This window comes from Silurus aristotelis, assembly GCF_946808225.1.
Source record: "Silurus aristotelis genome assembly, chromosome: 3".
Classification (NCBI taxonomy): Eukaryota; Metazoa; Chordata; class Actinopteri; order Siluriformes; family Siluridae; genus Silurus; species Silurus aristotelis.
The window spans coordinates 19,330,539-19,344,031 of NC_139576.1; the positions used below are offsets into that span (position 1 = coordinate 19,330,539).

At 35.7% G+C, this 13,493-nt stretch overlaps 1 protein-coding gene across 50 annotated transcripts in view; it reads right to left on the bottom strand.

Annotated features, from left to right (window-relative positions):
- neb (nebulin) overlaps positions 1 to 13,493 on the bottom strand; it is a 56,285-nt gene that overhangs the window by 30,862 nt on the left and 11,930 nt on the right. For 39 of the 50 annotated variants that reach the window (XM_083536627.1, XM_083536619.1, XM_083536615.1 and 36 more), the window contains 43 exons: positions 13,364 to 13,477; positions 13,059 to 13,256; positions 12,633 to 12,740; positions 11,902 to 12,000; positions 11,646 to 11,750; positions 11,454 to 11,561; positions 11,054 to 11,365; positions 10,681 to 10,887; positions 10,478 to 10,582; positions 10,280 to 10,387; positions 9,879 to 10,190; positions 9,590 to 9,796; positions 9,402 to 9,506; positions 9,167 to 9,274; positions 8,761 to 9,072; positions 8,153 to 8,363; positions 7,963 to 8,063; positions 7,724 to 7,831; positions 7,305 to 7,616; positions 7,016 to 7,222; positions 6,812 to 6,916; positions 6,602 to 6,709; positions 6,082 to 6,393; positions 5,728 to 5,934; positions 5,471 to 5,575; positions 5,282 to 5,389; positions 4,868 to 5,179; positions 4,566 to 4,769; positions 4,378 to 4,482; positions 4,084 to 4,191; positions 3,689 to 4,000; positions 3,386 to 3,589; positions 3,098 to 3,202; positions 2,857 to 2,964; positions 2,390 to 2,701; positions 2,098 to 2,301; positions 1,886 to 1,990; positions 1,689 to 1,796; positions 1,269 to 1,580; positions 918 to 1,121; positions 708 to 812; positions 464 to 571; positions 49 to 360 (listed from right to left, as the gene is read on the bottom strand). In XM_083536627.1, coding sequence (XP_083392753.1) covers positions 49 to 360; positions 464 to 571; positions 708 to 812; positions 918 to 1,121; positions 1,269 to 1,580; positions 1,689 to 1,796; positions 1,886 to 1,990; positions 2,098 to 2,301; positions 2,390 to 2,701; positions 2,857 to 2,964; positions 3,098 to 3,202; positions 3,386 to 3,589; positions 3,689 to 4,000; positions 4,084 to 4,191; positions 4,378 to 4,482; positions 4,566 to 4,769; positions 4,868 to 5,179; positions 5,282 to 5,389; positions 5,471 to 5,575; positions 5,728 to 5,934; positions 6,082 to 6,393; positions 6,602 to 6,709; positions 6,812 to 6,916; positions 7,016 to 7,222; positions 7,305 to 7,616; positions 7,724 to 7,831; positions 7,963 to 8,063; positions 8,153 to 8,363; positions 8,761 to 9,072; positions 9,167 to 9,274; positions 9,402 to 9,506; positions 9,590 to 9,796; positions 9,879 to 10,190; positions 10,280 to 10,387; positions 10,478 to 10,582; positions 10,681 to 10,887; positions 11,054 to 11,365; positions 11,454 to 11,561; positions 11,646 to 11,750; positions 11,902 to 12,000; positions 12,633 to 12,740; positions 13,059 to 13,256; positions 13,364 to 13,477 — 7,620 coding nt within the window. Of the gene's footprint in view, positions 1 to 48; positions 361 to 463; positions 572 to 707; positions 813 to 917; positions 1,122 to 1,268; positions 1,581 to 1,688; positions 1,797 to 1,885; positions 1,991 to 2,097; positions 2,302 to 2,389; positions 2,702 to 2,856; positions 2,965 to 3,097; positions 3,203 to 3,385; positions 3,590 to 3,688; positions 4,001 to 4,083; positions 4,192 to 4,377; positions 4,483 to 4,565; positions 4,770 to 4,867; positions 5,180 to 5,281; positions 5,390 to 5,470; positions 5,576 to 5,727; positions 5,935 to 6,081; positions 6,394 to 6,601; positions 6,710 to 6,811; positions 6,917 to 7,015; positions 7,223 to 7,304; positions 7,617 to 7,723; positions 7,832 to 7,962; positions 8,068 to 8,152; positions 8,364 to 8,760; positions 9,073 to 9,166; positions 9,275 to 9,401; positions 9,507 to 9,589; positions 9,797 to 9,878; positions 10,191 to 10,279; positions 10,388 to 10,477; positions 10,583 to 10,680; positions 10,888 to 11,053; positions 11,366 to 11,453; positions 11,562 to 11,645; positions 11,751 to 11,901; positions 12,001 to 12,632; positions 12,741 to 13,058; positions 13,257 to 13,363; positions 13,478 to 13,493 lie in introns of all 50 variants that reach the window. The other 11 variants (XM_083536594.1, XM_083536616.1, XM_083536628.1 and 8 more) reach the window with 4 other exon arrangements.

A 13,493-nucleotide genomic window follows, 5' to 3' on the forward strand; every position in this document is an offset into this window, starting at 1 on the left:
TAATCTATTTAAAAAATAAGTATAATAATATAAAAAGAATATATTTACATCACTGCGAAGATCATAGACTTTCCTGGCCTGGACAACATCATTGGAGTCTGGCAGGCAGGTCCAGTTGTGTAGATAAGTTCTGTAGTTGGCATCGTTGACCTGGATCTGGCATTTTTTTGCAAGCTCAAGAGACAACATGTCCTCTGGAAGGTGGTATTTCGTCTTGGACTTGTTAAAGTCTTTCTTGTACAAGGCATCGCTGGCAATCTTAGCAGAGTTTATGGCCAGCATTAGCAGTGGGTCATCCTGGACACAGCGTGCTCCAATATGATGGCCAACTTGGTTACGATATCCAGTTTTGTATTTGTACTGTCATAAACACCAGGAAGAAAAGAGCATTTAAATTTTGAAGATGCAATTTTATAATATCAAATATCTACACTTTCTGCACAAAACACTGTGAGGGCCATACATCACTGATTATGTCTCTTGATGCTTTGGCAGCTCTGATAGCAACAGCATCACTACGGAGGTCATAACCATCCTTCTTGGATTCTTCATTGGCAAGTTTGTATCTTTTCTGTTAGTAAAAAAACTGATATTATTATTGCAATATCAACTGCATTTGAGCATTAATCATTGCAAATAAACAGAGAAAGTTAAGTACAAGATACGCACCCATAATATCAAGCAGATTATAAAAGAAATAGTCTTACCAAGCTATAATTGACATTATTTTGTCTTGCAAGCAAAATATCCATGGCATCAGGCATAATATGAATGCTGGTCTTGTCTTTGTCCCAGGCCTCAGTGTAAAGCTTCTACAGAAGACATTTATAATATCACTGTTAAGACTTGACCAGTTCTTAAAAGATTTAAATGTATTAAAAAAAAAGTAATGAAAACGTTGCAAATTATGAATGTACCTTATTATTAGTAGTAGCATTGGCTTTGGCCAAGACCATTGGCATGTCTTCAGTTGTGCCTGTGAATTTAAAGTTGCTTGGGTGTTGACGATACTTTCTTTCACTCAAAGCCTCTCCAGCTTTCTTTGCTTTTTCAACATCAAGTGAACCAATAGGAATCCATCCAATTCCTTGTAGCCATTTTAGGTCAGCCTTATACGCAACCTAAGATTCAGAGTTTTACAAAATCATATAAATTTGCTAAATTATACAAAACTAAATATGTCTTTAAAATGACATGACCATGCTAAATGTTATTAAGTGCTTACACAAAACTTTTTGAAAGAGTAACATCTAGTACAATATACTTACATCACTCTGGAGCTCATAAACATGTCTGGCATGGACAACATCATTGGAGTCTGGCAGGCAGGTCCAGTTGTGTAGATAAGTTCTATAGTTGGTATCATTGACTTGGATCTGGTTCTTCTTGGCCAGTTCAAATGCCAGCATGTCCACTGGAAGTTGGAATTTGGTCTTGGACTTATTGAAGTCTTTCTTGTACAGGGCTTCGCTAGCAATCTTAGCTGAGTTCAAAGCCAACATAAGTAGTGGGTCATCCTGGACACAGCGTGCTCCAATGTGGTGGCCAACTTGCTTACGATACCCAGCTTTGTACTTGTACTACAGGGGAAATATCATTTGGATATTACATTTTACATCATCATTTACATCATTGTATATGTAATTGTATAATGTGCATTTAAGTGCTTTTTGTAACAGACAACTCACATCACTGATGATATCTCTGGATGCCTTAGCAGCTTTGATTGAAATAGCATCACCACGCATATCATAGCCTTTCTTCTTAGCTTCTTCATTGGCAAGTTTGTATAGTTTCTAGATAATCAAGTAATAAAATTAGAAGGTAACAGTGGGGAAAATATAGAAATTATTATTCTTTTCATGTGCCCTTCTCTAAATCTTACCAGGCTGTAGTTAGATTTATTCTGTTTTGCAAGCAGCACCTCCATTGTATCTGGCATGATATGAACTTTGGTCTTATCGCTTTCCCAAGCAGCAATGTAATTTCTCTGTGGTGTAAAAATTCAAACATTTATATACATCAGAATCCAACATAAACGAACATATACAATCAAAAGATGACCAAAGTCTGCAGAATTGCTTCTCGAAACACCACCTTGTTCATGATATCGTTATTGGCTTTGGCCAAGACCAACGGCATATCCTCAGTTGTGCATGTGTGCCTGAAGTTGCTTGGGTGTTGACGATACTTCCTTTCATTCAAAGCCTCTGCAGCTTTCTTTGCTTTCTCAACATCAAGTGAACCAATTGGGATCCAGCCAATGCCTTGTAGCCATTTCAGATCTGCTTTATACACAGCCTGTACAGTGAAGACAGTAGAAAGTTAATTTAGTAAAGTTAACAATAGAAGAAACCCATAAACAAATTAATTAACATGAAAAACTTACATCACTCTGGAGCTCATAAACATGTCTGGCATGGACAACATCATTGGAGTCTGGCAGGCAGGTCCAGTTGTGTAGATATGTCCTATAGTTGGTATCATTGACCTGGATCTGGTTCTTCTTGGCCAGTTCAAATGCCAGCATGTCTACTGGAAGGTGGAATTTGGTTTTGGACATGTTGAAATCTTTCCTGTACAGAGCATCACTAGCAATCTTAGCTGAGTTCAAAGCCAACATGAGCAGTGGATCATCCTGGATGCTCAGGGCTCCAATGTGGTGGCCAACTTGCTTACGATATCCAGTTTTGTACTTGTACTGTCACACAAAAAGGTTAATAATGGAAGAATGAAACAGTACATTTAAACTGTGATTTAAAAAGAATCTTTCTTTTTCACAAAAATAAATTTTATTGGGATACAAATACATACAGATTTATGCATTTTAATTACTTCTGATAAGGATACACTTACATCACTGATGATATCTCTGTTGGCCTTTGCTGCTTTGATAGAAATAGCATCACTTCGTAAATCATAGCCCTTCTTTTTAGCTTCTTCATTGGCAAGTTTGTAGAGTTTCTGAGGGGTAATTTGCAATAAACAATATTATTAAAATGTAAATAATTTTGGAATAATATAAGCATAAAAAATAAACAATTTATGATGGAATGTTTCTAGAAGCTACATGTTATATAATCCTTAAAAGACTTACTTCACTGTAGTTGAGCTTGTTTTGTTTTGCATGGAGCACTTCTATTGCATCTGGCATAACATGGACCTTGGTCTTATCATTCTCCCAAGCTTCAATATATGACCACTAACAGAATCCATTTCAAAGAAAACATTTAAACACAAATTTAGAATCAGAATCAGAAATAGCTTTATTAACACGTATGTTTACACACACAAGGAATATGACTTGGTGACAGGAGCTTCCAGTGCTATGGCTATATTTACAAAATAATTTCTATTATATGCTTTATGTCAGTATTATAGCTACCTTGTTCATGATATTATTATTGGCTTTCGCCAAGGCCATTGGCATGTCTTCAGTTGTGCCTGTGAATTTAAAGTTGCTTGGGTGTTGACGATACTTTCTTTCACTCAAAGCCTCTCCAGCTTTCTTTGCTTTCTCAACATCAAGTGAACCAATTGGGATCCATCCAAGGCCTTTGAGCCATTTTAGATCAGCCTTATAAACAGACTGTGAAAGTAATAGTGAGAGTAATAGAAATGTAACTTGTTTAAAATCAGGTGAGTAAAGAAATCAGTAAATATATTTTACTGAATTAAAATCACTTACATCACTCTGGAGCTCATAAACATGTCTGGCATGGACAACATCATTGGAGTCTGGCAGGCAGGTCCAGTTGTGTAGATAAGTTCTATAGTTGGTATCATTGACTTGGATCTGGTTCTTCTTGGCCAGTTCAAATGCCAGCATGTCCACTGGAAGGTGGAATTTGGTCTTGGACTTATTGAAGTCTTTCTTGTACAGGGCATCGCTAGCAATCTTAGCTGAGTTCAAAGCCAACATTAGCAGTGGATCATCCTGGATGCTCAGGGCTCCAATGTGGTGGCCAACTTGCTTACGATATCCAGTTTTGTACTTGTACTATAAACAATTCAAAGTAGTTTAGTATAATGTAAAACATCTTACAAAAGATAAACAATGTCTTTGTAGTTCATAAAACTTACATCACTGGCAATATCCCGGGAGGCTCTAGCAGCAATAATAGAAATAGCATCGTTGCGCATATCATAACCTTTTTTCTTTGCTAGTTCATTGGCAAGCTTGTATAGTTTCTGGAAAAAAAGAACAATCAAATTACTACATTTATTTAGACACAATTGTTTCTGTAATTTATATCATGAGCAAATCATTGTATTGTCTTTGCTGTAATCAATCAGTAAATAAATATAAACCCAAAATGTAATTTAATTTGAATGAATATATTAAGGACAATAGCTTTATAAAATAAAGATACTGACCTCACTGTAATTGACTTTATTCTGTTTTGCAAGGACCACATCCATTGCATCTGGCATGATGTGGATCTTGTCCTTATCATTCTCCCAGGCTTGGACATAATTTTTCTGTAAGAAAATAATAGACACTAGAACATTAATCTTTGTCAACAAAATAATTTAATTAAACAAGCAGTTCAAACAAATATTACCTTGTTCATGATATTATTATTGGCTTTGGCCAAGACCATTGGCATGTCTTCAGTTGTGCATGTGAATTTAAAGTTGCTTGGGTGTTGACGATACTTTCTTTCACTCAAAGCCTCTCCAGCTTTCTTTGCTTTCTCAACATCAAGTGAACCAATAGGGATCCATCCAAGGCCTTGTAGCCATTTTAGATCTGCCTTATATACAGCCTGTGAAAAGAAATGCAATTAAAACAATTAAAAATTTTGTTAGTTACATAAAAAAAAAAAAAAAAACCCACAATAACAATTTCAGATGAAAAACTTACATCGCTCTGAAGCTCATAAACATGTCTGGCATGGACAACATCATTGGAGTCTGGCAGGCAGGTCCAGTTGTGTAGATAAGTTCTATAGTTGGCATCATTGACTTGGATCTGGTTCTTTTTGGCCAGTTCAAATGCCAGCATGTCCACTGGAAGTTGGAATTTGGTCTTGGACTTATTGAAGTCTTTCCTGTACAGAGCATCACTAGCAATCTTAGCTGAGTTCAAAGCCAACATGAGCAGTGGATCATCCTGGATGCTCAGGGCTCCAATGTGGTGGCCAACTTGCTTACGATATCCAGTTTTATATTTATACTGTTAAAAAATGTAATCCGTGAATTTTTTGCACACAGTGTATTTAATCCAGTCACACACAGATAACAAATAATATTTTTATCCTATTAAAGAAAAACATACATCACTAGCAATAGTTGTGGATGCCTTGGCTGCTCGAATTGAAATAGCATCACCGCGCATGTCATAGCCTTTCTTTTTTGCCAGTTCATTGGCAAGTTTGTACGATTTCTGAAAAATAGAAGATAAGAAGTTAGTAATATGTTCGCATTACAAACAAGATGTGAAGGCTATAAGTTAGGGATTACTAACCAAACTGTAATTGGCTTTATTTTGGCGTGCAAGAGTAATATCCATTGCATCTGGCATAATATGGATTGATGTTTTGTCCTTCTCCCACGCATCCATATAGCTTTTCTGTAAAATATATATTTGAGTTATTCACTACAATAGGCGTATACATTTTGTATTATGTCCGCATTATTCATTAATTTATCAATTACATGAATGTAATGGCGTAACACAATAAACAGGTAATTAATAAAACAATTCAAATGGTTCTTAATTACCTTGTTGATAATTTGATTGTTGGCAGCAGCGAGAGCCAGGTCCATGGACGACATATCTTTGGTAAACTTGTATTTACTGGGGTGTGAACGATAAAGTTTTTCACTACCTATCCGGCTAGCCAATTTGGCTTTCTCCACATCCAGTGAGCCAATGGGAACCCATCCCACTCCTTTCATGTAGTTATTGTAATCACTCTTATACACATTCTGTGAAAAGACAAACAATTGATAAAAATTCATTATTTTACAATCAATCAGTTTAGATGTACGATTAATGTAAAGTTACTAATCAAATAACTAAAGTTAATATCAAATACACCATTTTCTAATTATAAAGAATCAATCTATACTCACATCACTAGCAATTGCCTGCATGTTGCGAGCCAACTCCAGATTCATGGCATCTGGAAGAACTGTGTAGCGAGGAAAGTGTTGTTTATATCCAGCATATGTTTGTGCTGCAGATGCTTGCTTAGCCTGTACAATACTCCACATGTCCACAGGAGAGTGGAACTTCAATTTAGACTTGTGATAGTCCTTCTTGTAGTTTCTTTCACTCTGTATTTTACCCGCTTGCATGTAGTGCACCAGCAGTGGGTCGTCCTGAAGACTACGGAAGCCAACATGGTGGCCTTTGGCCTTCTGATATGCAAGCTTATACTTGTACTGCAAAAAGAACAATGTGTAAATGTTAAAGATTCAATTCTGTAGCATATTTTAAACATGCCCATGAAAGCAAACATGTAGTTACTAACATCACTGGTGATAGTTTATACTTATACTGTTAAAAGTAAAATATCAACTCAGATCAGGCATTGACAGATAGTGGAAAAAGTAATCAGAGAATTATTCAGTCTTTAAATTAGATACACACATCACTGGCAATGGTTGTTGAAGCTTTGGCTGCAACCAAAGGTATAGCATCTGCTCTGAGGTCATATCCCTTCTTCTTTGCAGCTTCTACTCCAGCTTTGTAGGCTTTCTGAAATTAAATTGCATGGACATTCAGATAGGTATGATCACCAAGAAAAGTATACATGAATGACATTAAGAACCAGTACTGTAACTGATGATTTAGATATACCTGACTAAGAGTTATTGCATTGGCCTTTGCCAGAAGAATCTCTGGGCTGTCAGGCATGATGTGGATCTTAATCTTGTCCTTATTCCATGCAGCTGTATATGCTTGCTGTAATTAAAAGCATAAGACAAAATAAGTTACCAACCAGATTTAATTTCTAGATGTAATAACAGTGTAAAAGGATATTTAACTTAGTAGATAAATCACCTTGTTCATGATCTGGTTGTTTGCAGCAGCTAATGTCAGGTCCATTGAATCCATGTCCTTGTGGAAGGTGTATTTAGATGGGTGAGTTCTGTACTTCTTCTCACTGATTATCTGTCCTCCAATTTTTGCAGTTTCCACTCCTAATGAGCCAATAGGCACCCATCCAAGACCTTTCATATATGCGTTGTAATCACTCTTGTACTCAACCTGGATGTATTAGCAAAATATTGTTTATGGCATAAACAAACACTGCTAAGACATATTCATATGAGAAAAATACTGGACTTACATCACTGGAACTGGAATTCATGGAGCGAGCTAGCTCCAGGTGCATGGCATCAGGAAGCAATGTGTAGTGATGGAAAGTTTGCTTGTAGCCTGTGGATGTTTGAGCTTTAGAAGCCTGCTTAGCCTGTGCAATACTCCACATGTCTACAGGGGAATGGTACTTAAGTTTTGCCTTGTTGTAGTCCTTCTTGTAGTTCCTGTCACTTTGTATTTTAGCCTGTTCCATGTAGTGCACCAACAGTGGATCATCCTGAAGACTTCGGAAGCCAACATGGTGGCCCTTGGCCTTCTCATATGCTAGTTTGTATTTGTACTGTAATAGAATTAGAGCTCTATTAAAAACAAGGACATACACATGGACAAATATAAAGCATATTATCAATATTATAACGTAAACCAGAGAAGAGATGATAAACGTACATTGCTGGCTATGTCCCTGCCAGCTTTGGCAGCCACGACTGAAACAGCATCTGCTTTGAGGTCATAACCCTTCTTTTTCATTTCCTCAAGGCCAGCTTTGTAGAGTTTCTGAAAGAAAAAATATATAATTATAAAAAGAAATCAGAGAAAATCCTGAGAAAGATGTAGTTAAAAAATTGAACTTGCAAAATTAACCTCAGGTACTGCAAACTAATAAGATTTTTTTTTTTTAACCTTACCTGGCTCATATTAATTGCATTGGCCTTGGCAAGGACAATATCAGGGCTGTCAGGCATTTTATGGATTTTGAGTTTATCTTTATCCCATGCAGAAGTATACGCTTGCTGCATTAAAACAAATAAAATGTTTTTTAGACATTGATAAATACTAACATTTTACAATTAGAAAGAAAGCAGCAAGAAGGAGAACTTGCCTTGTTCATAATTTTGTTGTTGGCAGCAGCTAAAGCCAAGTCCATTGAATCCATTAGCTTGTGGAAGGTGTATTTGGAGGGATGAGTACGATATTTTTTTTCACTCTGTATTCGTCCACCAACCTTTGCAGTCTCAACTGCTAAGGAACCAATAGGAACCCATCCCAGACCTTTCATACAGCTGTTGTAATCACTCTTGTACTCAACCTGTAAATTAGGAAAGAATGATGAGTAATAATTATATATATATATATATATATATATATATATATATATATATATATATATATATATATAATTATATATATAATTATATATATATATATATATATATATATATATATATATATATATATATATATATATAATTATATATATAATTATATATATATATATATATATATATATATATATATATATATATATTATATATTATATATAAAATACGTTAACTATAGACATTGATTTATTTATTGTTTTTATTTATTGTTTTTTCAACTTCATGATTGCTCTGGTTTCCCTATGATGGCTGGTATAATTTTACTTTCCACATATTGTTCGATTTCAGCGTTGCATACGCTTCAAGGGAAAAAAAAATACTCACATCACTAGAAATAGAGTTCATAGTGCGACACCGCTCCAGGTGCATGGCATCAGGCAGAAGCGTGTAGTGATGAATGCGCTGTTTATATCCAGCATAGGTTTGTGCCGCGGATGCTAGCTTAGCCTGTGCAACACTCCACATGTCCACAGGAGTATGGTACTTCAGCTTTGCCTTGTGATAGTCCTTCTTGTAGTTTCTGTCACTCTGTATTTTAGCCACTTGCATGTAGTGCACTAGGAGTGGGTCGTCCTGAAGACTACGGAAGCCAACATGATGGCCCCGTGTCTTTTCAAAGTCTTTTTTATACTGGAACTGTAAACACATTTAACTCATAAATTAATGACCAAGTGGTGGACAAGCTGTTTAATATACTCAACAACAAAAAAAGACAAGTGAATTTACTCACATTGCTAGCAATATGCCTTCCGTGTTTAGCAGCAACTATTGGAATAGCATCAGCCTTCATGTCATATCCTTTGGCAATGTCTTCAATCCACTGAGATTTGTAATGTGACTGTAAAAAGAAGAATGTTATGCAGTGTTGAGCAGCATTTTAAATACTATTTAATTTATTTTATTTTAAATGCATACAAAGTTTCAGTTTCATCTGTGGTAAGACCCATTTTCAACATGTGATTTACCTCACTAATAGTCTGGGCATTAAACTTGGCTTGAAGAAACTGTGGGCTGTCTGCTGGAAGGTGGTAGGTGTGCATATATTTCTCTCCAGAAGCCTTATAAGCAAACTGTAACACCAGAAAACATAACTATTACAAATAATGTATTTTTTGTAAAGATAATAATAGTGCATAAGTAGTGCAATACATACAGGATGCATCTGCTTGGTATTATTCATGGCTAAAACCATATTAATTTGGTCTGTCAGGCTAGTGAACTTCAAACTGCTTGGGTGAACTCTGTATTTCTTTTCATCCAGAGCGGCTCTCGCCACTTTAGCTTTCTCCACGTCAAGAGAACCAATTGGAATCCATCCTGCTCCTTTGTAGATGTTGTTGTACTCTGACTTGTAGACATTCTGTCAGTTTAAGATGCGAACAAATTAAGCAAGCTCTAAGATTTATTTGTACTAGGAGATAGTATGCTAAAATTTGGCTTACATCACTCTGAATTTCCATCATATTGCGAGCACGATCAATTTGCATGGCATCGGGTAGAAGTGTGTAGTTATGAATGGGCTGTTTGTATCCAGCATAGGTTTGCACCATGGAAGCCTGTTTAGCCTGCACAACACTCCACATGTTTACAGGAGTATGATACTTTAGCTTAGACTTGTGATAGTCCTTTTTGTAGTTTCTGTCACTTTGCATTTTTGCCACTTTAATGTAGTGCACCAGGAGTGGGTCATCTTGAAGATTACGGAAGCCAACATGATGGCCTCTAGCCTTCTGGTGGGCAAGTTTATACTTGTACTGCAAAAAGAACGATGTGTAAATGTTAAATATTTCATTCTGTAACATATTTTAAACATACATATGAAAGAAAACATATAGTTACTAACATCACTGGCGATATCTCTGGAGGACTTGGCAGCAACAACTGGAATAGCATCTTGCTTCATATGGTGTCCTTTTAGAAGATCTTGCTTGTGAGCATATGTGTAGTATGTCTGCAAAAAATAAAAAAAGTTAACTACTAAAATATTTCATATTTTTATTTTAATTAACAATTTATAACAGATGATGGTGTGTTTCCTCACATTGCTAATATTGATAGCATTGTATTTAGCTTGCAGAAATTCAGGTGAGTCAGGAGGTAGATGGTATGTGTGCACAAATTTCTCTCCACTAGCTTTGTACAGCCTCTGCAAAACAAGGAGATGGCATTTATATATATATATGCTTTTGTTTTGGTTCAAAAATACCTTCCTGAAGTCATTGTGTCATAATCAATGTTACACACATCACTTAGCTGCTGTGCATTCAGCTTTGCTTGCTCCATTACAGGACTGTTGGTGACGCTGGTGAACTTGATGGTGTCTGGATGCTGCCTGTACTTCTTTTCATCTAAAGCTTTGCCTGCAGCCTTAGCTTTCTCTACATCCAGCGAGCCAATTGGGATCCAACCAATACCTTTTACAGAGGATTCATAGTCTGCTTTATAGTTGTTCTAAAAAAAAAAAAAGAGCAATTCGACAGAAATTGTAAGTTACTGTGAGCATACATACATTTCATGTACCTTTAATCCCTTTATTTAGACACATTTGGCTCCCATGTCAAACTAAAAAGGCATTTTATCATGTTCAGCTGAATTTATATAAGAAAAATTATCTTACATCACTAGAGAGGTTGTTCATGTTACGAGCCAACTCCAGATTAACGGCATCAGGCAAAAGGGTGTAATGATGAAGGGGCTGTTTGTAGCCTGTATATGTCTGAACTGCAGATGATTGTTTAGCCTGGGCAACACTCCACATATCCACAGGGGTATGATACTTCAGCTTTGCCTTGTGATAGTCTTTCTTGTAGTTCTTTTCACTTTGCATCTTAGCCACTTTCATGTAGTGGACCAGCAGTGGGTCGTCCTGAAGACTACGGAAGCCAACATGGTGGCCTCTGTTCTTCATGTAGACTTTCTTGTACTGGACCTAAAGGCATAACAAATCAGTGCTTCATTGATTTCTTTTTTCTGTGTATATTCCATGTTATGTGGAAATAAAAAAGAAGGGTACATACATCACTGACTGCATGCCTCGCTGCTTTTGCAGCACGAACAGGGATAGCATCAGCCTTCAAGTCATAACCTTTCGAAATGAGATCCTCAAAGGCAAGTTTGTAATATTTCTGTAAATTGAAAACAATGTGGAAAATGTAATAAACAACATTGTCTTAACTTCAATGGAATCCTCAGATGAAATATTTACATACATTGCTGATATTGTAGGCGTTACACTTGGCCTGGAGGAACTCTGGAACATCAGGAGGCAATGAGTATTTTTGATGGATTTCCTCAAGCCCTTTCTTATAATGAAGCTACAAAATAGAAAGCATGTCAGATGTAATGCACAAAAAAAGTATGTTTAATTATAAACATTTAATTATATGTAATGTAATTTAGTCTGAAGGTGTACAGTTTGGTCCACAAGAAAAAAGTCTGGATCATTTTCTGAGACGATGTACTTACATCACTTCTCATCTGTTGATTGTGCCTAGCCTGGAGCATGATGGGGTGGTCATCAATAGCAGTAAACGGCACAGTGTCTGGGCGCTGCCTGTACTTTTTCTGGATTGAGAAAATACAAATCTTATGAGTTAAATGTGGTAGAAAAAAACTGTATAAAAAAAAAAAAAAAAAAACAACAGCAAAGAATTATTGTTCTGATATAGTAAATCATGTGACTCCCAATATAATGTAAAACATTAACCTTACAACCAAATTTCTTAACCTATAGAATATAATTTTCAAAACAATACATCGCACATATAGGAAGGTATATGTATCTGTAAATATTTAGCCCTTTAAATATTCACATACATTTGGATTTAAACCAGATAAAACCTGATTAACCAGATAAAACCTGCATTTTATTTATGGCCCATGACAGGTTGGTTTTTTTATATTATTTAATATAAGGCATGTTACTTTATCCCTGAAATTAAAGGTAACAGCGCTTTCATTTTTGGCCCAGAAGTATCATATCTAAGCACCTGAGCACATTTTTAAGGGATTTTTTGGGGGGATCCCAGGCATGATACACACTTTTCAGCCTAAAAACATCTGTTAAGTGTCACTACTTTCTACATGTGACTGAGTCAAAATGTTTTTTATTATTTTTTTATTTTGCTTTTGATCAACATTTTATAATTTGTGGGATTTCATGCTAATGTGCAGATTCTAATCAATAACAATTATACCTCACTCAGGATCTCTCCTGCTTTCTTTGCCTTCTCAACATCCAGAGATCCATAAGGTATCCAAGGAGATCCTTTAGTGTAGGCATTGTAGTCTGCTTTGTATTCATTCTGTAAATGAAAAGTGAGAATACAATGTAAAGAAAGATAGAGATACTTTACAGTGATTGTACCCAATATAACTAAATTGTAACTTGTAAATTGCAATTTCAGCAAAGTGTACAACACAAATATTGTACTTAATAATCATGTACTTAATATAAAAGGCAATTTAAGATAAGAATAATTAAAAACCAATTCTCTAAAATATATGCAAATATTGCAAAACTACATTAATTATATGTCTTAAAAGCACTGCATATGTATACCATTAGACTTCAGCTTTTCAGCTTTCATCTCTCAATATAACTTTGCTGTATGCATGCTTACATCACTCTGTAGGACATTAGCTTTCTTTGCCAGGTCCAGTGCTATGCTGTCATATGGCAGAAAGTAGCGGTTGCTGACATTTTTGTAACCGCTCATGCTGGCAATAGCCTGAGACTTCTTAGCTAGTGTAACAAGCATCATGTCCAGTGGGGTGTGATACTTTGTCTTCATTTTCTCATAATCCTTTTTATATTCACGCTGTTGAAAAGACATATTACTTGAATGAAAAATCATATAAAATTATTATTATTATTTTTTAAATTCAGAATGTCCATCTAGTTGATTTGTAAATATGTAATAATTACCTCACTCTGGATCTTAGCAACATGAACTGAGTGCAGGATCTTTGGATCATCATGAATGCTAAGGGCACCAACCATGTGTCCTTTGTTCTTTTCATAATCCTTCTTGTATTTTACCTAACAAAAGAATAAT